This window comes from Carassius carassius, chromosome 32 (assembly GCF_963082965.1).
Source record: "Carassius carassius chromosome 32, fCarCar2.1, whole genome shotgun sequence".
Taxonomy (NCBI): Eukaryota; Metazoa; Chordata; class Actinopteri; order Cypriniformes; family Cyprinidae; genus Carassius; species Carassius carassius.
In genome coordinates this window covers 27,747,738-27,772,429 of record NC_081786.1, presented here as the reverse complement: position 1 = coordinate 27,772,429, position 24,692 = coordinate 27,747,738, and the positions used below count along the sequence as shown (strand labels likewise).

The 24,692-nt window shown below is 46.4% G+C and overlaps 2 protein-coding genes across 2 annotated transcripts in view; one reads left to right on the top strand and one right to left on the bottom strand.

Moving 5' to 3' along the window:
- Window positions 1-24,692, bottom strand: part of LOC132113069 (polypeptide N-acetylgalactosaminyltransferase 16-like) — a 55,077-nt gene that overhangs the window by 29,796 nt on the left and 589 nt on the right. The window contains exons 2-4 of the mRNA XM_059520880.1: window positions 18,898-19,079; window positions 18,626-18,724; window positions 16,892-16,959 (exon numbers count right to left, since the gene is read on the bottom strand). Of these exons, the coding sequence (XP_059376863.1) occupies window positions 16,892-16,959; window positions 18,626-18,724; window positions 18,898-19,079 (349 nt within the window). The remainder of the gene's footprint in view (window positions 1-16,891; window positions 16,960-18,625; window positions 18,725-18,897; window positions 19,080-24,692) is intronic.
- The window catches only part of LOC132113067 (collagen alpha-1(XII) chain-like), a 171,910-nt gene continuing 147,910 nt past the window's right edge, over window positions 693-24,692 (top strand). Inside the window, exon 1 of the mRNA XM_059520875.1 lies at window positions 693-700. The gene's annotated coding sequence lies outside the window, so the exon portion shown is untranslated. The remainder of the gene's footprint in view (window positions 701-24,692) is intronic.

Sequence of the window (24,692 nt, the reverse complement as noted above, 5' to 3'; positions counted from 1 at the left end):
GGAGGAGATCGCCCTGGAAAATCTGCAGCATGGCCATGGTGTGCAGCGCAGACGCAGCCTGCCCAGCAGCAGAGAAGATCCGTGCGAGCAGCGATGACGTCATGCGGCAGGCTTTGGATGGCAACGCCGCCTTAGTCCGCCGTCCAGCAGAGGGCGGGCAAAGGTGCGCTGCTATAGCCTGTTCAACCGGCGGAATTGACAGGTAGCCTCTGTTTTTAGCACCGTCCAGTGTGGAGAATGCTGGTGAAACAGATGAACGGACTCTCGCCGAAAATGGAGCGTTCCAAGCTTTCGCCACTTCTTCGTGAAGCTCAGGAATAAAGGGGGCGTGCTTTGAGCTTGGAGAAAAACGCTCATCCGGGAGATAGCTACCATCCAGCCGGGAACGTGAAGGGGGCGCTGGTGCAGACCACTCGAGGCCGAGGCTCGCCGCGGCCAGCGCGTGCACTCGCATCAGCTCCTTATCGATATCCCCTCGTCTGCTGGGCCTCTGAGCAGAGGGCGCGAGATCCGTCGAGATCCGCCCAACCCTCACTGCCCGAAGCAAGCAGAGAGCACGTGTCCTCTTCCTCCGACGCGGGCCTGAGATCCATTTCCTCAGATGATGCGTCGGCAGACAGTGGACGCTGACCATCGGGAAGCGATGCAGGGGAGGCCGGCGAAGCGGAGGGAAACGGCGAGCTCGGCAGAGCTGGAGGCGGTTCCGGTAGACGCTGCGAGCGGCGCTTCTTACGGCGCTGCGGCGCAGCGGCTGATGCAGGCTTCGAGAAGAACGCCCGGCGAGTCCTCAGAGTCACCATAGGCATTAGCTCGCAATGAGGGCAGCCGCCGTCAGCGAGCACGAGTGCTGCATGGTCCTCACCCAGGCAGGAGATGCAGATGACGTGACGAGCTCCTTCGCTGAGCGGGGCTCTGCACGAGCCGCACGAGGGCATTTTCAAAAAGACGCAGCTCTTTTTGTGAGTGTGCGTCGCAGGGCGAACACACACAGGATATAATGATATAAAGGATACAAAGGATATAGGCGCCGGACAGCGCACCAGGAACGGCAGTGGAAGGCGGCGAGGACAGCAGCTTCAGAATGGCTCGTCCCGCTGATATGCTTCTCAGACAGCGCTTGCTTCCTCGGTGATCCAGCGATGCGTGAGCTTCGCTGAAGAGATGAAAAATCAGGTGAGTCAGCCTTTTCGAGCTCCTTTTATAGGTTGGGCCACACCCGTTTCTGCGGGAAGTGGCAAGAAGGGCGCGAAGCGCCCTTATTGGTCTGATGTTGCATCAGCCTGTGCTCGATAGGCTGTGCAGTTGTCGCAGAACAAGCCAATGAGCGAACGAGCCGTCTCGCCTATGGCTGTGTACTGCTGCAAATGCGCTTTACAAAAATACAAAATTAAGGATAATTTTTTGCTTCAGTATTTTGTGAAAAGAGACTTTTCCCGTAGCGTCTTAGCTAAGACGCAGTACGAGAGAGCTCTCGTAAGAGAACTATATATGTTTTTTTCTGTTAATGATAATAACCTTGCACTGAACTAATCCATATACATCAATATTTACCAACAAAACATATGGGTTAAATCAGGTAGAAATACACTTATGGAATCATTAGAGAATTTTTTTTAAACTGGAATCAGAAGCAAAATGTCCATTCTTGCTGACATTTCTGATCTGAATATATTAAGCGTGTGCGTGCATGCGTGTGTGCGTGCGTGTGTGCGTGCGTGTGTGTGTGCGTGTGTGTGTGTTGGAGAATGAAGCCGCACAGGAAGTGTGGCAGATGGTGATGTGGAGGATAAAGCACAGATTACTGTCAGGACAAAAGTCAAGTCACACTCACTCACTCACTCACTCTCGCGGCAGATGTCAGCGAGCATGTGTCTCACAGACGTGTGTGTGTGTGTGTGTGTGTGAGGATGGACTGTAGTGATTTGTTTTGAAGGAGGAAATGGAATATGTGTGTAATGTGTATTCAGTGTTTATTACAAAGGAGTCCACAGCATCACAATCGATTTTCTGCTTAAATCGCTCCAACTCCTCACACTGCTGGATGTGGCTGGAAGTGTTTTTAACATGTTGCTTTTAAGGTTGCTAGAGGTTTCTAGATGATTTTTGCCCTTTTTTTTAAATGTTTGGTCACATGGGCCTGATGATGAAAGCAGAGATCAGAGTGTGATTAAGACGAGTGTAAACAGGATTTAAAGGTGCAGTGTAAATCCTGCTTTACCCTTCTGAACACTGAAGCTCATCTGCAGAAGCTGTAAACCCTGTCAGGACCGCTGCGAGCCGACACACTCCTTCACAAACACACACAACAACATCTCCCATCTGCTGCATCGAGCTCTCATTGCTTTGGCTTCACCAATGGCAGGCAAAAAGTTGCTTTGTATGTATGATATTTTTTATTTAAATTGCAAATATTTAGTTAATTTCACATATATTTACCAGGCTCAACACTTTAAAATAAGGTTTGATTCAAATATGAGAACAAAATGCTTGTAACTAACTAAATTATAAAAAGTTGAAGCAGTTTTAAAATAAAAACAATTTAAAACAAAATAAAAAGCAGTAACACTTTAGTGTAGGGATCAATTCTCACTATTAACTAGTTGCTGATTACCGGAGTATTGGCTTATTGGAAAACCCTTTAATAAATCCACAGGCAAGAGAAACAAGGAGATAAGCATAAATCAATATCAATGCTGAAACAAGAGCTAGGGCAAAACACTGTTACATTCAGTGACTTTCAGTTTCCTTATTTGGTCATTTTCCTGTTCTTGTTTGGTTGAATTGATTAATCCCCACCTGTCTCCATTCACCTGATTTCTCCCTCGTGTTTAAATACCTTGTCTTTTGAGTTCATCCTTGTCCGTGATTAATGTTGTATCCTACATTTATGTATTGTATTATGTTGGATGTGCCCTTATTCTTGTGCGATTATTAAAAGTATCCTTTTGTATATCGTCTTCCTCGTGCGCCCTTCATCACATACCAGCAACCCATAACAGAATCACGGACCAAACTGTTTATTTAGCGGTGTTTTTCTTTTTGGTTTGTTTTCCTCCCTCTCCCGGATTGGCAATCCCAGCAGTCCGACTCCTATGCCTGAAGCAACTGCACCGTTTGCTGGAGGACCATACCAGGGACTTTCTAGATCTGGCGTGCCTTACCAACTTCCCTGACCGCTCGCTCTCTAACTTCTATTACACCGGCCTGAGCAAGCGGTGTAAGGCACGCCTGCCAGAGAACGGTCCCAGAGAGGATTTCGCCGCCTTCGTGGAGTGGGTGCAGAGCCGGATTATCCATAAGGGCACTTGGGCCAATGCCCAGGGGCACCAACAATTCACAACAACTAGGGGGGCACCACATGACACAAGCTTTAAAAATATTTTTCATAAATTGTTTTATTATTAACTTGAAATTCTTGAAAGACCATACATAACTAGTTTATGAACACTAACTTAACAACAATAATAATAATAATAAATTATAAATAAATTAATATAACATGACCACTGTCAGTACCCACCTTCCGTCCCCAATCTGTCAGAGTTGAGTTGGTCCACAACAAGTACGCACAAATGTGTAATTTTTTTAACGGCTACAGAAAATGAATCAAAATGGACAGACGTCAATTGAGTGGTTTTGCAAAAAGAAAGTTAAAGAAAGACAAGGACGCTAGACGTTTAGCTACAATTCAAAATGTTCCAGGGATAGAACTTTTTTTTTTAAATGAGTGAATGAGCTGCACTCTCCCTGTTTACCATTGAAGTTAAAGTTAAAACATTACCGTCTACAGCCACGAGAGGGCGTTCTACGCTGCACGGTGCTCCTGTAGTCTAGCACTGAAAATATAGAGCCCTCTCGCGGCTGTAGACGGTAATGTTTTCTCTTGGTTCTTGGTTCTAATTAAATGCGACTTAAAGTCCAGTGTGACTTATATATGTTTTTTTTTTCTTGTCATGACGTATTTTTGGACTGATGCGACTTATACTTTGGTGCGACTTAGTAGTTGGACAAGTTAATAAATTACATTTGATTTGAGAAATCACCTTAATTATGTCTGAAGGCGGGGGAGGGGGGTTGGGGTGGGGGATGGCTTTTGAGGTATAGTGCCCAAGGGCACCACACTGTCTTAATACGGCCCTGAGTGGGTGCTGGAGGAAAATGGATCCTCGTTTACCATCTGCACCGCTGAAGAGGATATCTCCAGCCCCACTCCGAAACCAGAGACCAGCCAGCGGCCATCCCGCTGCACGGAGGTACAGCCAGAGCCCACCGCAGCCGCAGAGCCCGAGCCTGTCATTGTCTGAGAGCAAGGACTCGAGAGCGCGACTGACCAGGTGTGTAAGCCAGCAACACCGTGCGTCATGGGAGTATTAGTGGAGATCGAGGGCATAGAGGAAAGCCCTGCCCGCACTTCTGCGACTGAGGGTGAGCTGCATTCGGTTTCTGGGAATTATATGAAGGACCTTATAGACTGGTTTGTGGAGGTAAACTCTGAATCTCCTGTCTCTCCGCTGGTTCTGCCCAGCCCTGAATTTCCTGTGTCTCCGCTGGTTCCGTCCAGCCCTCATCCTCCTGTATTCCCTCCCAGCCTCCCTCTCCCACCTCCTCCTAGACCTGCCAGTTTCTCTGCTCCAATTCCGCTGGTTCAGTCCAGCCCTGTATATCCTGTTTCCCTGCTGGCTCTGTACAGCCCTGATCCTCCTGTGCCAGTTCCTTGACCTCATCTCCACTGGTTCCAGTCAGTCCCGCAGCTCACTCTCAGTCAGCGCCATCGGGGCGCGATGGTTCGCCGCGGGACTTCCAGTCTCCAGCTCCGCCTTGGCGTGTGGATTCCCTGTCTCCGCCTCCAGCCTCCGAGCCCTGGACTCGTCCTCGGTTCTTCGACCCTGCAGCTCCGCCTTGGCACCCTGCTCCCTCATCTTCACCGTGGCCCGTCATCCCACCTGCTCCACCGGGCTCCCTCGTCCCTCTGGCTCCACCTTGGTCAGTCATCGATCATCTGCCGCCTCGGGACTCCACTCCTACGGCTTTGCCTCGTCACTCCATCCCTCTGGATCTGTCAGGCTCCTCCGTCGTTCCGACTCCGCAGCGGGCTTCCGGAGCCCCGCCTCCATTGCTGGTGCCTTCAGCGCTGCCTTGGACCTCCGGACCCTCTGTGTCACCCTGGCTCTGTGGCTGCTCTGCTCCATCATGGACTTCTCACCCATCGGCGCAGTCTCCGTCTGTCGGCCCCCTGATGTCGTCGGCTCCTCCTCCACCATGGCTCCTCCCGCCATCGACTCCACCATGGATCTTCATCCTGGCTGGTCTCTGGAGCACCATCTGGCTCCTCCTGCTCCGGGATCCTCCCTGGTTCCAAGCTCCATGGTCCCTCTTTGCCTGCCCCTTGCCTGCCCCAAGCCTGCCTCCAGAACCCCCACCCTCCCTCCGCTGGTATACCTCTTGCGGTGCGAGGACGCACCGTTCCGGGAGGGGGCGAACTGTTACATTCAGTGACTTTCAGTTTCCTTATTTGGTCATTTTCCTGTTCTTGTTTGGTTGAATTGATTAATCCCCACCTGTCCCCATTCACCTGATTTCTCCCTCGTGTTTAAATACCCTGTCATTTGAGTTCCTCCTTGTCCGTGATTAATGTTGTATCCTACGTTTATGTATTGTATTATGTTGGATGTGCCCTTATTCTCCTGTGATTATTAAAAGTACCCTTTTGTATATCGTCTTCCTCGTGCGCTGTTCATCACATACCAGCAACCCATAACAAACACAGGGCTCGGATAATACGAGAGGGCAATCAGAGAGAAACAGACACAGGTGTGGAGTTATTCATCAAAAACCACAGAACCTACTGGAACTCAGGAAAACATGAACACAGAACCAGAACATAAATGTGACAATTCAACCACTACATACCTAAACTTAACAACTACCTTACTAACTATTAATAATCGGCTACTGTAATTAGCAGAAAATTTATTTTTATTGCACTTGTGCCAGGTCATCTAAGTCAGTGATTAAAACATTCAGATCAACAATCTGCTCTATAAATCAGGCAGAGTATAGCACATAAAACCTGGCGCGTGTTGTAATTTATTCGGCAACAAACTGAAAGCTCATTTAAATTATTGATGAGCTTTCCGTTCGGCCAACAGCCCTGAATAAACAATTGAGTTCAAGATACCGACTACAATGGCCTGAGTGTAGCTGAACCTTACATGAACTATCTTTGAAGTAAATGTCACAAGGTGACGATCTTTAGGGGCGGAACCAAAATTCGGGAAGTTTGGTTCCGCCCGGAAGCGTTTCCGCCCGGACCGGAAAAACAGAACACCGGAACTTCCGGTAGCGCCGTAAGAAGGAAAATCAGGGAATTCGATGCACCTGTGCCTAGTTAGGGACAGCGGTTGGTGATTGGAGGATACGCTGGACAAGGCAGTACTTAAGGCCAAGTTATTTCCCAGTCTGGGAAGCTCTTTTTGGTGTGTGTGAAGCACTGGGTTGTGCCCGTCTTGGTACGCTGCTGGTAGCTGTCTAACTCTCTCTCTCCCTCAGGCTGGAATTGTATGATTGTGAAGACATCGCGAACCTTAAAGGTTGAGAAGTGAACAGATTATACGGCGAACTGAGACGACGTGAAAAAGGGGATTGGAAGTGGCATTGATGTGAGTACTAAGAGCCAGTCGAAAGTGCCCTGTATATTGACCTGGCGTTGTGTAGATCTCTCCAGGAGGAGGAGGGCGGCCCTACCCCTAATATAGTGTGGTGGGAGAGCCGAAGGAATACTTATTGAAGTAGTCACAACGACGACATCACTAGCTAGGCCGCATATTCCATCGCCAGATCCGAACCAAGCGAAGTGAAGGAAGACGGGTGTCCTTTCCGTACACTGAGTGTGGTGGGTGAGTCTTCGTGCTGTGAAAACCTATAATTTTGACGTGGTGTTGTATATTGCTGTGGGCTGCTGTGTATTGCCGTGTGTCCTGTCAGATAAACCCCCGCCTTCACGCACTTCGGCGTGGGAGGACAAGGAGATTGCTGGTCCTAGCCTAGTTCAGTACAGTATATGTTGTGAGCGTGCTTCAGATCTCCGGAGATAGCACGGTACGCTGTGTCCAGCCCAGAGGTGAAAGCCATCCAAAGCAGAGTAACTGTGTTTTGTGTCCAAGTTGATACCTGTGGAGAGGAAAGGAAAGAGAGTGAGTAACACAAGGAGAAACAGAGGAAACCTGTACTTACAGTGCGCTGTGTTCAGCCCAGAGGTGAGAGCCATTCAAAGCAAACTAACGGTGCTATTGTGCCCAAGTTGATATCTGTGGAGAGAAAAGGAGAGAGAGGGAATAACACGAGGAGGAATAGAGCGAACCCTGTACTTACAGTACGCTGTGTCCAGCCCAGAGGTGAGAGCCATTTAAAGCAAACTAACTGTGCTATTGTGCCCAAGTTGATACCTGTGGAGAGAAAAGGAGAGAGAGGTGAATAACACGAGGAGGAATAGAGCGAACCCTGTACTTACAGTACGCTGTGTCCAGCCCAGAGGTGAGAGCCATTCAAAGCAAACTAACTGTGCTATTGTGCCCAAGTTGATACCTGTGGAGAGAAAAGGAGAGAGAGAGTGAATAACACGAGGAGGAATAGAGCGAACCCTGTACTTACAGTACGCTGTGTCCAGCCCAGAGGTGAGAGCCATTCAAAGCAAACTAACTGTGCTATTGTGCCCAAGTTGATACTTGTGGAGAGAAAAGGAGAGAGAGAGTGAATAACACGAGGAGGAATAGAGCGAACCCTGTACTTACAGTACGCTGTGTCCAGCCCAGAGGTGAGAGCCATTCAAAGCAAACTAACTGTGCTATTGTGCCCAAGTTGATACCTGTGGAGAGAAAAGGAGAGAGAGTGGGTAACACGAGGAGAGACTGAGGAAACCTGTACTTACGCCGCTGCCTGTGGAGAAAGAGAAAGCGAGTGAGCACCCAAGGAACGAACTGTGTGAACCAGTACTTACTGTGAGCTGTAATCAGCGAAGAGGTGAGAGCAGAACCAAGCTGAACTAACTGTGCCTGTGTGTCCCAGCCGTTGCCTGTGGAGAAAGAGAAAGCGAGTGAGCACCCAAGGAACGAACTGTGTGAACCAGTACTTACTGTGAGCTGTAATCAGCGAAGAGGTGAGAGCAAAACCAAGCTGAATTAACTGTGCCTGTGTGTCCCAGCCGTTGCCTGTGGAGAAAGAGAAAGAGCCCGTTGCCTGTGGAGGAAGAGAAAGAGAGTGAGCACCTCGAGAACGAACTGTGTGAACCAGTACTTACCGTGAGCTGTATTCAGCGAAGAGGAGGAAGAAGGAGGGCGCTACGGATACCTAAGACTCAGGCCGGGGCCCGAGTCCTACGCCCCGGATCCCCGTGGCCCCCTTGCTCCCTGACCTCTTCCCGGCCATAGCCCATCTGGAGGGCCGAGTCAGAGTTTAGTTTTAATTGCCCTTTCCCTATTCCCCAAGCTATTTTTAAATATTTAAATAAAGATTGTTTTATCACTTACTTGTTCTCGTGTTGTTTGGCCATTGGGTCGGGTTTGGGGACCTCCTCGAGGTGGAAGTTGAGAAGGGGTGTGGCTTAGTTAAAGCATAGCCAGCCCCTGGGTGTGACAGATTTGGCGTAGTCGGCAGGGTTTCCACCTCGAGTTGAGTAACCAAGGTCGTCCAATGACCGACAACGCGGGGCTTTCAGCCCAACCCCGTGCCATGCCCGTTTTTATGGGGAGCCCCTGGATTCAAAAATATGGGGGGACAGAATCCGAGGTACGATTGTCTGAATGGAAGGCTCAACTAGAGTACTTGGCCGACCTACAGGGCCTTAGTGCAGCCCAGCGGCTTCAATTTGTGTTAAACTCCCTGGATGGAGAAGCGCGGCGAGAGGTGCATGCCGCCCCCGAAGCCGTTAGAGCCAACGCCCAAACCGTGTTCCAGTTCCTCACTGAACAGTATGGTGACCACACCCCCGTAGCTGTCCTTCGCTCCCAGTTCTTCAATTGTAAGCAGGGCCCCCGCCAACCGATTAGAGCTTTCGCCCTGAGGTTGCGAGAGCAATTCGCCCGACTACAGACCCGTCGGGACCACGGGTTGGGAGATGGGGAGACTCTATTGCGGGACCAGTTTCTTCTGGGGTTGAAGGAGGGTCCGGTGAGACAGAGCCTACGTATCCAGTTTCGAAGGGACCCGGGTCTTACGTTCGAAGATCTGAAGAAAGAGGCACTGGCCCTGGAAGGTGATGAGACTGAGGTGAGTGGTTCCCCAGTGTGTGCGGTTGTCAGTGAAGTAGCACCAGCACAACCCGGAGGCCCTGACTGGAAGCAAGCACTGAAGGCTGAACTTTTGAAAGATGTCCGCGATCAGATGTCTGAACTGTCTAAAGCCCTCGTAGGAGAATTGCGCCAAGGACGGGCGCGGGAGGAACCACGGCCGGCGCCCCGAGACCGAGTGTACTCAGAGGGAGGCCGAGAGCCGTTCAGGCGCCCGAACCACTTTAACCGGCCCCGTTTCGAATGGGACGAGCAAGGGCGACCCATCTGTAACCGCTGTGGCAAACCAGGTCACTATAGTCGTCAGTGTGGGCCCCGCAGGGCGTCAGAAGGGGGTTTTTAGGTCGGCCGGCCACTGTGGGTCGTGTGGCCGGGACCCCTCGAGAAGACCCTGGAAGAGGATATGGCTCTAGGAGCCAGATGATTGGGCGTAGCCCCGTGGCGAAGGTGAGAGTGTGCGGCAAGGAGATTCAATGCCTGGTAGACACAGGCTCCCAAGTGACGTTGTTTGCTGAGAGTTTATCCGAAGAAGTGTTTGGGAAACAAGGGGCACCAGGGGCGGAGGCCCCCTGGCTTACTCTGAAGGGCGCAAACGGCCTCGACATCCCATATATTGGCTACCGATTGACGGACCTAGAGGTTCACGGAGTGATGGTCCCCCAGAAAGGTGTGATTATCGTGCAAGACCATTGTCTGGGTGCACATCGAGCCCTGTTGGGCATGAATGTCCTCGCTGATTGCTGGGAAGAGCTATTTCGGGCTAGGCCCGTATCGAAGATACCACCTGCAGAGAGGCCCAAGTGGGAGTGTGTGGTAGCTGACTGTCGAAGGGTGCAAATGAGCCAAGTCCGCAGGGAACAGGAAGAGGTAGGAAGAGTGATGTGTCGTTTTGCTTTGTCTGTCCCCGCAAAAAGTGAGGCTGTTGTGTGGGCGCGAGTACCGCCCCGAAGAGCGGGCCCAGAAGAGTGGGTGCTGGTGGAGCCCCATGTGGATTGTCCACAAGTGGAAGTGGCACGAGGATTATCGACGGTCCGGCGGGGGAGAGTCCCCGTGAGGATACGGAATGTACATCCATACGCGGTGCAACTACATCGGCACCAACGATTAGCCCGTCTGACAACGGTTACATCCCACCAAGTAAGGGAAGAGAGGGATATTAGTTTTCGTCAGGTGTGCCCCACTGTCATCGAGGTGGCCCTGACACAAGTAGACACCCCATGGGGTGGTATGGAGAGGAGTGTGCCGAGCCACCTGGCGGGTGAGTCGTTACAAGGGGAGGATTTAGAGCAAGCACAGACACAGAAGTTACAGGCCCTCCTTCGGAGATGGCAGCATGTGTTCGCCACCCACGACGAAGACTACGGATGCACCCAGGTGGTACAACATCATATACCTACCGGGGATGCAGGGCCCAGCCGGGAGAGGTATCGCCCAATTCCGCCCACTTTGTATACCGAGGTACGTACACTCCTGCAAGGCATGCTGAAGCAAGGAGTTGTTAGGGAAAGCAGCAGCCCGTGGGCGGCCCCCATAGTGCTGGTGCAAAAGAAGACGGGGGCTTGGAGATTCTGCGTGGACTACCGTAAGCTGAACCTCGTGACTAAGAAAGACGCTTTCCCTTTGCCACGGATCGAAGATTCGCTTGCCAGCCTCACGCAGTCGGCATGGTACTCTACCCTAGATTTGGCCAGTGGCTACTGGCAGGTGCAGGTGGCCGAAGCAGATCGGGAGAAGACTGCCTTTACAACCCCGTTTGGACTATTTGAATGGGACCGGATGCCTTTCGGGCTCTGTAACGCTCCGGCCACCTTCCAGCGGCTGATGCAGCGGTGCTTGGGAGGTCAGTTAATGGAGTCAGTATTAGTTTACCTGGATGATGTGATTGTCTACTCCCCAGATTTTGATTCACACCTGAGGCACCTCGAGGAAGTCTTTCGGGCCATGGAGAAGTACGGATTGAAACTACAGCCCAATAAGTGTCACTTACTACGGAGAGAAGTCAACTTTCTGGGCCACGTGGTCAGTGCGGCTGGAGTGTCCGTCGATCCTGGAAAGGTATCGGCCGTGAAGGACTGGAAGGCCCCGAGGACAGTGAGGCAAGTGCGATCCTTTTTAGGATTTGTGGGATACTATAGGCTTTTCATAAAGGACTTTTCAAAAATTGCTAAACCCCTTAATCAGTTGCTGGTTGGCACAGGTCGTAACCGGGGCCGGGGGTCGCCCAACGTAGACTGGGATGCAAATTGTGAGTCGGCGTTCCAGACATTGAAGCAGGAGCTGCTACAGGCCCCTATCTTGGCATACGCAGATTTCACAAAACCATTCCTTTTGTATACAGATGCCAGCAATCTCGGGCTGGGAGCGGTGTTGGCTCAACGGCAGGACGGAGTTGAGAGGGTCATCGCGTACGCCAGCCGGAGCCTCCACCCAGCCGAGAGGAACGATGCGAACTATAGTTCTTTCAAATTGGAGCTGCTGGCGTTGAAGTGGGCCCTAAGTGAGAAATTTAAAGACTACCTCTGGGGTGCCAAGGTGACGATCATTACAGACAATAACCCATTAGTACACTTACAGACGGCGAAGCTGGGAGCCGTGGAGCAGCGGTGGGTGGCCCAACTGGCCAACTTTGACTATCAACTACAGTACCGACCAGGGCGTGAACACACGAACGCGGACGTCCTCTCAAGGCTGCCCGAAGCGGAAAGCCCCGGAGGGGCCAGCCCGGAGGAGGGCTATATGGTAGGAGCAGTAGAGGCACCAGGCAGCAGACAAGAGGCCGTGCCTGAGAACTGGGGATGGGATCCCCGTCGGTGGAGGGAGAGACAGGCCAGGGATCAAGATGTGCGGCTGGTAAGAGAATGGCTGGAACAGGGCCGACGGCTGACGCCAGCGGAGAGGTTAGCCCAGACGGATACTGGGAGGAGGCTGCTGGGGCAATGGGACAGGCTGGAGCTGAGAGATGGCGTTTTGTGCAGAAGGGTCAGTGACCCGAAGTTGGGCGAGGAAGTACGCCAGATCGTGGTACCCGCAGATGAGGTAACGGCTTTAGTTTCGGCGTACCACAACCAGTTGGGGCATCAGGGACAGGAGAGGACCGTGTCCCTGCTTAGGAGATTCTTCTTTTGGCCCGGGCTAGAGGCATCGGTGCACGCCCTAATTCAAGCTTGCCCGAGATGCATATTGTTTAAGTCCAGACGGGAGGTCCGAGCGCCAATGGTACCCATCCATGCGAAGGCCCCCCTTCATATCATGGCTATGGACTTCTTGACACTGGGCCGACCACGAGATCGCTACCAGAACATCTTGGTAATAACGGATTTGTTCACAAAGTACGCTTGGGCTATCCCCACCCTCGACCAGACTGCAACCACCACCGCTACAGTTTTATGGCGGGCCGTCTTCCAGACGTTCGGATGCCCGGAGTTTCTGCACTCCGATCAAGGAGCCAACTTTGAGTCCAGGGTAATTAGAGAACTATGCCAGTTGTACGGTTGCACGAAAACTCACACCACTTCGTATCATCCTCAGGGGAACGGCGGCTGTGAGAGATTCAATCAGACCCTATTGGGGCTGCTGGGGACCTTGGACCAACAACGGCAGGACGATTGGGTGAGTGCCTTGCCAAACCTCCTACAGGCCTATAACAACAGTATACATAGTACTACGGGTTACGCTCCCACTTACCTGATGTTTGGCAGACACATACGAATGCCTACTGACCTGGTCCTAGGAGTGATAGCCGACCAAGAGGAAGCAAGTGTAACGGAGTGGGTGGGGCGCCATCACCAGCGCTTGCATTTCGCCTACGAGCAGGTGTCAAAAAGGATACAGACGGCAGGAGAGAAAAGTAAGCGGTTGTATGATCGGACTGCTAGAGAAGCCCCTCTACTGCCAGGAGAGAGGGTGTTGGTGAGAGATAATCGGCGGCAGGGGAAGGGGAAACTGAGTGACCGTTGGGAGGCCACCCCTTATGTAGTCTGCCGGCAGCAGAGGCCGGGGCAGCCGGTCTATACCATCCGGCCAGAAGGGAAGTCAGGCCCCGACCGTGTGGTGCACCGGAACATGATTCGCCCATGCCCTAACTACCCTGAAGCCGTGGAAGAAGTCCCCACGGAACCTGTACCAGCGGCCCCCTGGATTGAAGGTTGGGCTGTGGTACCAGGGAGACCCGTGGTGGCACCACCCCCGATCGCCCCGAGAGAACCAGAAGCAGCCCCTGAACAAGCTGAGCCCGATTCACCAGTGAGACGATCCCAGCGAGAGAACCGAGGCCGACCCCCTGCCCGCTATGGGGAGTGGACAGTCCGAGGACGTTCTAGGGACTAGAACGGATTGCCGGGGGAGGATGTCACAAGGTGACGATCTTTAGGGGCGGAACCAAAATTCGGGAAGTTTGGTTCCGCCCGGAAGCGTTTCCGCCCGGACCGGAAAAACAGAACACCGGAACTTCCGGTAGCGCCGTAAGAAGGAAAATCAGGGAATTCGATGCACCTGTGCCTAGTTAGGGACAGCGGTTGGTGATTGGAGGATACGCTGGACAAGGCAGTACTTAAGGCCAAGTTATTTCCCAGTCTGGGAAGCTCTTTTTGGTGTGTGTGAAGCACTGGGTTGTGCCCGTCTTGGTACGCTGCTGGTAGCTGTCTAACTCTCTCTCTCCCTCAGGCTGGAATTGTATGATTGTGAAGACATCGCGAACCTTAAAGGTTGAGAAGTGAACAGATTATACGGCGAACTGAGACGACGTGAAAAAGGGGATTGGAAGTGGCATTGATGTGAGTACTAAGAGCCAGTCGAAAGTGCCCTGTATATTGACCTGGCGTTGTGTAGATCTCTCCAGGAGGAGGAGGGCGGCCCTACCCCTAATATAGTGTGGTGGGAGAGCCGAAGGAATACTTATTGAAGTAGTCACAACGACGACATCACTAGCTAGGCCGCATATTCCATCGCCAGATCCGAACCAAGCGAAGTGAAGGAAGACGGGTGTCCTTTCCGTACACTGAGTGTGGTGGGTGAGTCTTCGTGCTGTGAAAACCTATAATTTTGACGTGGTGTTGTATATTGCTGTGGGCTGCTGTGTATTGCCGTGTGTCCTGTCAGATAAACCCCCGCCTTCACGCACTTCGGCGTGGGAGGACAAGGAGATTGCTGGTCCTAGCCTAGTTCAGTACAGTATATGTTGTGAGCGTGCTTCAGATCTCCGGAGATAGCACGGTACGCTGTGTCCAGCCCAGAGGTGAAAGCCATCCAAAGCAGAGTAACTGTGTTTTGTGTCCAAGTTGATACCTGTGGAGAGGAAAGGAAAGAGAGTGAGTAACACAAGGAGAAACAGAGGAAACCTGTACTTACAGTGCGCTGTGTTCAGCCCAGAGGTGAGAGCCATTCAAAGCAAACTAACGGTGCTATTGTGCCCAAGTTGATATCTGTGGAGAGAAAAGGAGAGAGAGGGAATAACACGAGGAGGAATAGAGCGAACCCTGTACTTACAGTACGCTGTGTCCAGCCCAGAGGTGAGAGCCATTTAAAGCAAACTAACTGTGCTATTGTGCCCAAGTTGATACCTGTGGAGAGAAAAGGAGAGAGAGGTGAATAACACGAGGAGGAATAGAGCGAACCCTGTACTTACAGTACGCTGTGTCCAGCCCAGAGGTGAGAGCCATTCAAAGCAAACTAACTGTGCTATTGTGCCCAAGTTGATACCTGTGGAGAGAAAAGGAGAGAGAGAGTGAATAACACGAGGAGGAATAGAGCGAACCCTGTACTTACAGTACGCTGTGTCCAGCCCAGAGGTGAGAGCCATTCAAAGCAAACTAACTGTGCTATTGTGCCCAAGTTGATACTTGTGGAGAGAAAAGGAGAGAGAGAGTGAATAACACGAGGAGGAATAGAGCGAACCCTGTACTTACAGTACGCTGTGTCCAGCCCAGAGGTGAGAGCCATTCAAAGCAAACTAACTGTGCTATTGTGCCCAAGTTGATACCTGTGGAGAGAAAAGGAGAGAGAGTGGGTAACACGAGGAGAGACTGAGGAAACCTGTACTTACGCCGCTGCCTGTGGAGAAAGAGAAAGCGAGTGAGCACCCAAGGAACGAACTGTGTGAACCAGTACTTACTGTGAGCTGTAATCAGCGAAGAGGTGAGAGCAGAACCAAGCTGAACTAACTGTGCCTGTGTGTCCCAGCCGTTGCCTGTGGAGAAAGAGAAAGCGAGTGAGCACCCAAGGAACGAACTGTGTGAACCAGTACTTACTGTGAGCTGTAATCAGCGAAGAGGTGAGAGCAAAACCAAGCTGAATTAACTGTGCCTGTGTGTCCCAGCCGTTGCCTGTGGAGAAAGAGAAAGAGCCCGTTGCCTGTGGAGGAAGAGAAAGAGAGTGAGCACCTCGAGAACGAACTGTGTGAACCAGTACTTACCGTGAGCTGTATTCAGCGAAGAGGAGGAAGAAGGAGGGCGCTACGGATACCTAAGACTCAGGCCGGGGCCCGAGTCCTACGCCCCGGATCCCCGTGGCCCCCTTGCTCCCTGACCTCTTCCCGGCCATAGCCCATCTGGAGGGCCGAGTCAGAGTTTAGTTTTAATTGCCCTTTCCCTATTCCCCAAGCTATTTTTAAATATTTAAATAAAGATTGTTTTATCACTTACTTGTTCTCGTGTTGTTTGGCCATTGGGTCGGGTTTGGGGACCTCCTCGAGGTGGAAGTTGAGAAGGGGTGTGGCTTAGTTAAAGCATAGCCAGCCCCTGGGTGTGACATAAACACACAACTTCTTATCTTTGGCCATGTCTGGGGATAGAGGATCTTTTTCGTTTTTTGAGTTTAAGTCCAGTTATATTTAAAGGATGTCTTAGTGCACATACAGTAGCAGCAGATGTTATTTATATCTCAGTGTGTTGTAGTATTATAAAAAAAGCAAGCAATAATAACAACACCATATTCTAGATATGCAGAATTGAACTGGCTCATAAAGAGTCTTTCAGTATTTTAGTTCAGAAACCTGAAATTAATAAGACTTGAACCCTTGAAGCACCTTTGGCAACAGCAGAGCAGTCAGCCTGTGTGTGTGTGTGTGTGTGTGTGTGTGTGTGTGTGTGTGTGTGTGTGTGTTTTCTGAGGTGCATGACTGCATGTGTACTCCATGCCAAAAGAAGGAGAGCACCAGCTCCGCCTGAAACCAACACATGATCTCTGTAAAGGAAAAATCCCGTCTCTCTTTAGCGCTCCACAACATTAATCACAGCAGAGCTACACGTCTTGTGCCGTTTGTTTCCTCACCGTGGCAACAGCAGGGCCGGGCTCAGTCTTGGCTCACTGATGTACAGAGAATGAGCAATATTTACAACCACCTCCACAGCTAATGAGTCCTCAAAGGTCAAATATGAGCACATACACATGCAGGAAACACTTTGTCATCATTCACTGCTTTCATAAGTGTGTGTGTGTGTGTGTGTGTGTGTGTGTGTGTGTGTGTGTGTGTGTGTGTGTGTGTGTGTGTGTGTGTGTGTGTGTGTGTGTGTGTGTGTGTGTGTGTGTGTGTGTGTGTGTGTGTGTGTGTGTGTGTGTGTGTGTGTGTTTGTGTGTGTGTGTGTGATGCTATGACGTGAAGCTCTACTTACGGTCAGAGCTGAAGTCGTCCACAAGAATAATCTCCTGTATCAAGTGAGGAGGACTTCTCATCAGTACACTGAATCAAAAACAACAGGGCCGATCACAAATGCAGACATGGTTTTATGTTCACGCAGGACAATACACAACACAACGAGTAAAAAGACAGTATAAGTCATTATAATCAGTAATCATGTCCCCACTGGATGCTAAAAATGCATCATTTGTAATGGGTTTTATTGGTTTTGTCTCGTTGTGCCAGGAGATGGCATCACTGTATGTTGAGGGGCATAACATTTCCATCACATTTATTTTTTAGCAACGTCATATGACCCCTTAAATGTGTTTGGTCTTGGTGGAACAGATCCGCTATGCTGCTGCTAACAAGACTTGCTTCTGCCAATAGATTCACAACATGCTGCTGTGAGCATGTAAGAAATACTGCTGCTGCACACGTAACATACATATATATATATATATATATATATATATATATATATATATATATATATGAATAACCCCACATTAGAGTCCTAAACGGGCCTCAGATTTAGGCTCTAGCCTGGCCCGTGTCTGACAGCTCATCAAAATTACCGGCCCTAGTCCAACAGAGCCCATGTTTTGCACTCACATTATCAACCAGAGCATGTGAGCGGAGCAGAGTGATAATATTTTTTTAAGACCGCTGAGCGCCTTTCTGAAGATTCCGCTCCACTCGCTCAATACGCTCAGCGCATGATGGACCACAATGATGGACCGAATATCAGTGAATACTTGCCTCACAGACAGCTTAATCCATCTACAGAAAACTTTAAACTACTACTTTAAAACTAAATAATTCAAATTCAAAAACAAAAAATGTTTAGGGATTTTATACAATCTGTAAATATGCATTTCTCTCTAAAGGTGAATCCAGTGAGGTGATGGTGGGTCAGGATCATCATCTTCATCTTTGCGACATGGACTCAATAAACATTTATTAATAAGTTATGTTTTACTTAAGATTTACTGCAACTTAATGTCAAAGTTTCAGTCTGAAACTTCACAATGTCCTCAACACATTTGATTTGAACATGGCAATGTATAATATATATTCTCACCACACTATCAGCCTTGAACAGCACACTGTGTCACTTTACAAAACAGGGTAAATTCGCATGAGACCAAAAACCCATAAAAGCACAGAGGGGTGTGGAAAATTCTGTGGGTGATCTACAAATGAAAAACACAAAAGCAGCCAAGCCATTTCCATAAAAACCAACATAATCTACCAAGACCAGAGCAAACATGCATAGGGTCACAAACTAATGTGTATCCTGTAATCTACTAACAACAAGGCACAAGTTGAGTTAAGGCATGCTTTTTTGCATGATAAATAATGGTGCAAATACCAGTACCATAGTAAATCACCTAGCAGGTTTTATTTGAATACTCTCCTTCTATAAATTTTGTGTCTGAGCAGAAAACTCCTACAAATGCATATGCAATAAGGCCAGCCGCAAGAAAGACTGTGTCTGTGCTTTTTGATCACTAATGTTTCTCTGCGCATCTCCAGTTATTTTAATTTTTTTTTACTACATACAAAGCCAATTTGAGCTACGTTGAAAACTGAAACATCTATATTAACTGTTTTTATTCAAGCAGAAGATACATTAATTTGGGCTAAACCAGAAACAGCAGGTTCTTGCTGAGTGTCAGTAGGTCCAGTACAGCTCTGGAAAACTCAGTGCAGTGTAGGCTGGTACCTTTTAATAGTGCGCAGCAGGGTGGAGCGCGCCTCATTGTGAAAAGTGATGATGATGCTGGTGGTTGGCAGGTCAGGGTCAAAGGTCATGGAGGCACATCTGTGAATGCAGCAAACACACACATGGCGAGTCAGGGCTTTCTTTGTCATGGCTGAGCAGTGAGCACACTATGGCAGGACAAATATGAAATCTACTGTAGATCACCAGCAATGAATGTTAAACAGAACTGAAAGAACTACACTGCTGCTGCTGCTAGCTGAATACTATCTTACCGATAGTGGCGTGTGTCTCTGATGGTGCGTTCGCTGCCGAGCCGGTCGCTCTCCTGCAGGTTGAACGCATGCTCTCTGTACGGATCCTCACCTGTCTTCAGCTGCTTACTGGACAGAAAAGCCTTTTCATCAAACTGGCCCAAGAGCTGACCCTGCTGCTCCAGCTTTGGTGCATGAGTCACCTGACACACACACAAACACACACACACACACACACATACACATGCTGGATTATCCACTGGTGATGCTATTAAATATATGTCTCATGCAGAGCCCCAACACTGCTCCCTGAGATCAAATATTATACTATAATAAACAGGAAATAATTGTACTATCATATTATAAACCCTGTAATTAAGAGTGACATATGAAAAATAATAGTCAGTGGATACTTAAAATTATACAAATATCAGCAATCACGCTATATTTCCAATAATATGCCTTAATAAGATGATATTTAAATGCTTAGTTTGATGATCAAAACATGCAATACAATATAATGATTATTGAGAGAAATGACGTCTGGATAATAAAATAAAGCGAAGCTGCTTCAGTCCAGTAAGTGTTCATCTTGAAATATTACTAAAAATGTCAAAGTCATTATTTATACCAATCTGTAAAGATTTCACAGTGAAAAGACACATGAAGCACGAACTATACTAAAAGACACTTTGCCAGCTAATAAACTCTCAATCATATGACAGAATTAAGACTGTACAACAGGATTTTGATCATGTCAGTCATTTCGAGGCATTGGGAATGTGTGCATCAAATATAATATGGTTAGGCTTGAAAGGGTTAATGGTGTTTTATTAGTCAAGGGTCAGAATAACTATCTCTCAAGCCCAGAGCTGGGGATTATCAAAGATGGATAAATACTGTAACAAACACTTAGTTAATGTTAGTTATAGCATTAACTATTTGGACCTCATTGTATAGCACAAGTAAAATTTCAATGGAAAAACACAACTTTACATTGTTCTGTATTTTCATAGAAGTTCTGCTCTGAGAGAAATACTTCATCACATGATACTCATGAGACCAAAGACATTCAAACTGCACACACAGACCTCAGTGCTGGTCACATGAACCATGAGCCGTGAAACAGAGGATTCAGAGTAGAGAAACAAACACATCTGACCATGACAACAAAGCCATGCACAAATGTAAATAAAAGTAGAAAATTATCCAACAGTGCAACCATTTGTGCTTCTGGGAAGAGACGAACTAAGCCACAAAACCATTTTTCAATGCACTGTAAAAAATGTTCTTAGATCAAGTAACTAGCGCTGATCAAAACAACCGAAGACTTGCTTGATTATTTTTAGTGGTTTGTCTGTTCTGAAAGGGATAGTTCCCCTAAAAATCTAAATTCAATGACTGCGTTCATTTTGCACTCTTTTCAAAGCTGGTCACTGTTTACTTCTATGGTTGACCACCTTCTGTGGTCACATGTGGCATTAGAACAGCACCAGGGTGAGCAAATGCAGTTTTTCTATTACTATATTTAGTTTTCTAAATGCACATATCACAATACCATTCAGATATTTTTTATTTATAAAATATGGGAAATTACGTTAACCTATTGGGTTAAAAAACTGTTCCTCCCTTTCTATTAGGGGTCAGTTTGGCCTGCTTGATTTTTTTTAATTAGCTGCACAAACACAAATGAAAAACCATGTCTGTTTGGTTTTTTTTTCTTATTGTGCCTACACAATGAGAAGTGTAAATGGTGTCTAACATTAATTGTACTTGCTATAAGTAGTATTTATTATTACTTCCTCTACCTTGTTGCTATGTCTTTTTCTCAAAGCTTCTTTGTGAGGATAAACTAGGTTTCTCACACTTCTTTTCAGTGCTGCAATCGTCAAACAATTGACATCCAACATCCAACCATCCTCTTTTGTCTGTGAAACTCAATTAGGTGAACCTGTGAATTCTGCTTGGTTCAAAAGACGAGTCTTCATCCTCGTGATAGTTTAGTGTTTGAAAAGCTACAGTAAAGGTTGCCTTTTTCTTTGTTGTTTCTCAAAGTATAGATTTTTTGGCATATTACATAGAAACCAATTGGAGGATAATTTAACCCCTAGCACAACTTATGTAACCAGCTTTTCCAAAACACATGTATGCGTCAAAACTTCAAGAAGACAACAGGTTTATGTAGAGATCCCCTTTTGAAAGACGACAGAATCCTGATTGTATCTCTTGTAAGAATAGTTTTTTTAAGTTCCACAGTGTTCAGCAAAAATGCTGAAAGAAGTGGAGACTCAAGCAGTGATAATGCTGGAGAGACGGCGTTCATGCGCTGAGAGACAGCGACTTGATCTTCCATCTCTGAAGAAAGCAGAAACAGGTGAAAATCCCTCTGTTCTCCAGAAACACTCTCTGAAAGAGCCGCAGACGCTAATGAATGCACTCAGCAGTCCTTTATCCAAACCTCTGAAACCAGACGTCTGGTTTGTGTTATGTGTGTCCAAGCTGTTGGCTGTTTACATGCATCTGATGGACAAGTACATCAAAATCAAACCGGGCCATTGGCAGAGTGTCACTAATTCTGTATTATCAGTTTGAGCTTGGGAGCAACATGCAGGTGATGCTGGGAAAAAATGTGCAAATATTGCTCACTCCGTTTTGCATGAAAGGCACATCTAATAAATCCACTGTAACTTCCTAAACAGATCTAAACAGAACACAAGAGAGATGCATGCACTGATATTTCAGTATTTGTTCCGCACATAAAGAAATATTAGGCGAATATTTTGGCCTCAGTAAAGGCAGGATCTGCTATCAGCTCCGAGCAAATAAATAAGTGCGTTGTGCAACAATGTCCATAAAAAGCCTGAATTACTGCGTCGCTGTCATAAAGCACCCCATTTATCTCTAAACCCACAGGCTATCCTTTTATTTCAGGACTCGTAAATGCACTTCTGTCATTAATAGCGTGAAAGGGCTCATGGCAGAGCGGACAATCATTTCATCTTATTCTACAGACAGAGGCACGAATACAAGGGTAGATCAGATTTCAAAGCAGGCTAATGGACAGCGGGTTACACATGAGCTACAGTAGAGAATTACCATCAGCACAGGCTGAATGCTCATTAGCAAGGATCTAATGTTTGAGCATTTTAAGATGATCAGCATTCAGTGACAGGAGCATTAGCTCGGCTACAAAATCGACCAATATCCTGTAGCATGGCAGCATATGGGATCAAACTGCAGGCTTTAAAATAACCCATTATTCACTGACTATAGTATGGAAGCTTATTTGTGCCATGAAAAATATTCTATTTCTTCTTTATCTTAATACTGTATAAAAGAATACTATATCTTGCCCTTATGATTTTATATCTCAAAATTCTTATATCTCAGTATTGAAAGAAAGGTGAGATAAAAAAAAAAAAAAACTGTAATAACCTTGTCCTGCGCAGAAATGCGGCAGTAAAAAAAAAAAAAGATTTTTTACACTGAAATAAATTATACTATTTTTTTAAGGTAAGTGGTTGCAAACAATTTATTTGAGCTACATCTAAATAATACAATTTTGAATGCTATTCAGCTAAATGTGTTTATTTAAATGTAGCTAAAATAAATTGATTGTAACCACTTACCCTAAAAAAAAATGTAAAGTCAATTAATATTTTTCTGTGTGTGTATTTTCAAATATTTAATTATCTAAAAAGGGCTTCCTCAGTCAAAATAAAAGTTTGATGGTTTAATATTTGAAAATGAAGAAATGAAAAGAGCCATACAAATTAGCATTGCAGTGTTGTACTGTAAAATATAATTATTTTATTATTGTCACTACTACTACTACTATATTATTTTTCTTATATACTCCATTTTTAATTTTACAGTGAAATATAGTAATATTTCTGTTTATTCAGTATTTTTTAAATTTTTGTATCAACTAATAATGACAACATTATTATTATTATTATTATTATGATCATTATCACAAATCTGTGGCCAATTTTTGATTTTTTTTTGTCAAATATTGAATAATTTAAAATGTTTTGTGTAAAAAAAAAAGTACATTTTGTATGAAGATATTTTCTATTAAATTTCAGCACATATCTGTCCATCACAGTTGCTGTAATTAAACTGCATTAGCCAATATAAATAAACAGAATATATCATAGAAATATTTATCAGCCTTATATTAGCCCTTATATAAACACATTAAAGGTGATAATATGTGACCCTGGAGCACAAAATCAGTCATAAGGGTCAATTTTCTGAAATCGAGATTTATGCATCATCTGAAAGCTGAATAAATAATCTTTTCATTGATGTGTGGTTTGTTAGGAGGACAATATTTGGCCGAGATACAACTATTAGAAAATCTGAATCTGAGGGAGCAAAAAAATCTAAATGTTGAGAAAAACATCTTTAAAGTTGTCCTAATGAAGTCCTTAGCAATGCACATTACTCATCAAAAATTAAGTTTTGATATACTTACGGAAGAGAATGTACAAAATATCTTCATGGAACATAATTTTTAATTAATCCTAATGATTTATGGCATAAAAGAAAAATCTATCATTTGAACCCATACAATGTATTGTCGTCTATTGCTACAAATATACCCCAGAGACTTAAGACTGCTTTTCTGAATTGGCCAATGAACAGTCCATTTGACCAAAAGGCTGGAATACGCTACATGAACAGATTTTGAAACTTTTGGCATCATACACTTACTGATTTTGTAAATAGTCACAGAAGAAAAACTATCCATTATGCACTACGCAATTTTCTATGAAATCTGTCAGCTCAAATCAGCAGACTGGCTGTATTTCTCAGCAATAGCGTCAGCTTCTCCAGACTGTATATCAGGGGAAATCAGTCACGTAGTGTAATTGACACCATGTGTTTAAACAGACGTGTAGTTTTCTGCTCAGGTTTAGATAGAGAGCACTGATGTGTTCTGGGGCTTTATACAGTGATGCTCTGTTAACATGGAGCTCAGGACACCTCTCCTGATGTTTGATCTTCATTCAGTGCACTGATTCTCTGACTATTCTGCATGTAGAGTCATTTGAATACAAAACACGATACTTTGCATATTACACATTATTTTGGCATGCCAGCAGACGTCTGAGGAGTAAAAGTGGAGCGTTTGCGCTCTACCTGATGAATGTGGAGACAAACTGTAACAAAAAAACAAATAGCTGTGGAGCACCGATGACTCACAATCATTCCTGTCTTGTTCATTTCACTTCTTGTCATTATGAATCTGAGTTAAGCATTTGAAAACCGGTATAATAGAAGCAGATCTTTCAACAATATCAACATGAGACAGGTTGGGTAGTATTTTACATTAATAAAGCCTCCTGTATTGAGTTCCTAAGACCTCTAAATGATCGACATGATCAAAAACCTGATGCACACAATCAACATATTTATAATATTTATATAATGTTATGTCAGTATTATAAAGATAACGGGCTATCAGAATTTCATCGTACTTTTGGTCATATAAATATATTAACATCTGCACCAAATGACTTTTTTTTTTGTTGTTGTAGTACTTCTGAATAAAACTGAACCGTTTTGTTCCCCATTCGTATTCTGTCTAGATGAGCCCGATGTGTCAAATATGATACTCAGCCAGAAACACATGCAAACTCTTATCTATATTTTGTCATTTCAAAACTGTGGATATTTATGACTATTATTTCATGTGTCAGGCTATACAGGGTTAAGTTTGAACATTTTCTGTTTAATTACATAATCTAAAATATCTAGTTTTTGGAATGCTGGCATCTGTAATCAAATACTCAATAGAATCTGTTAGA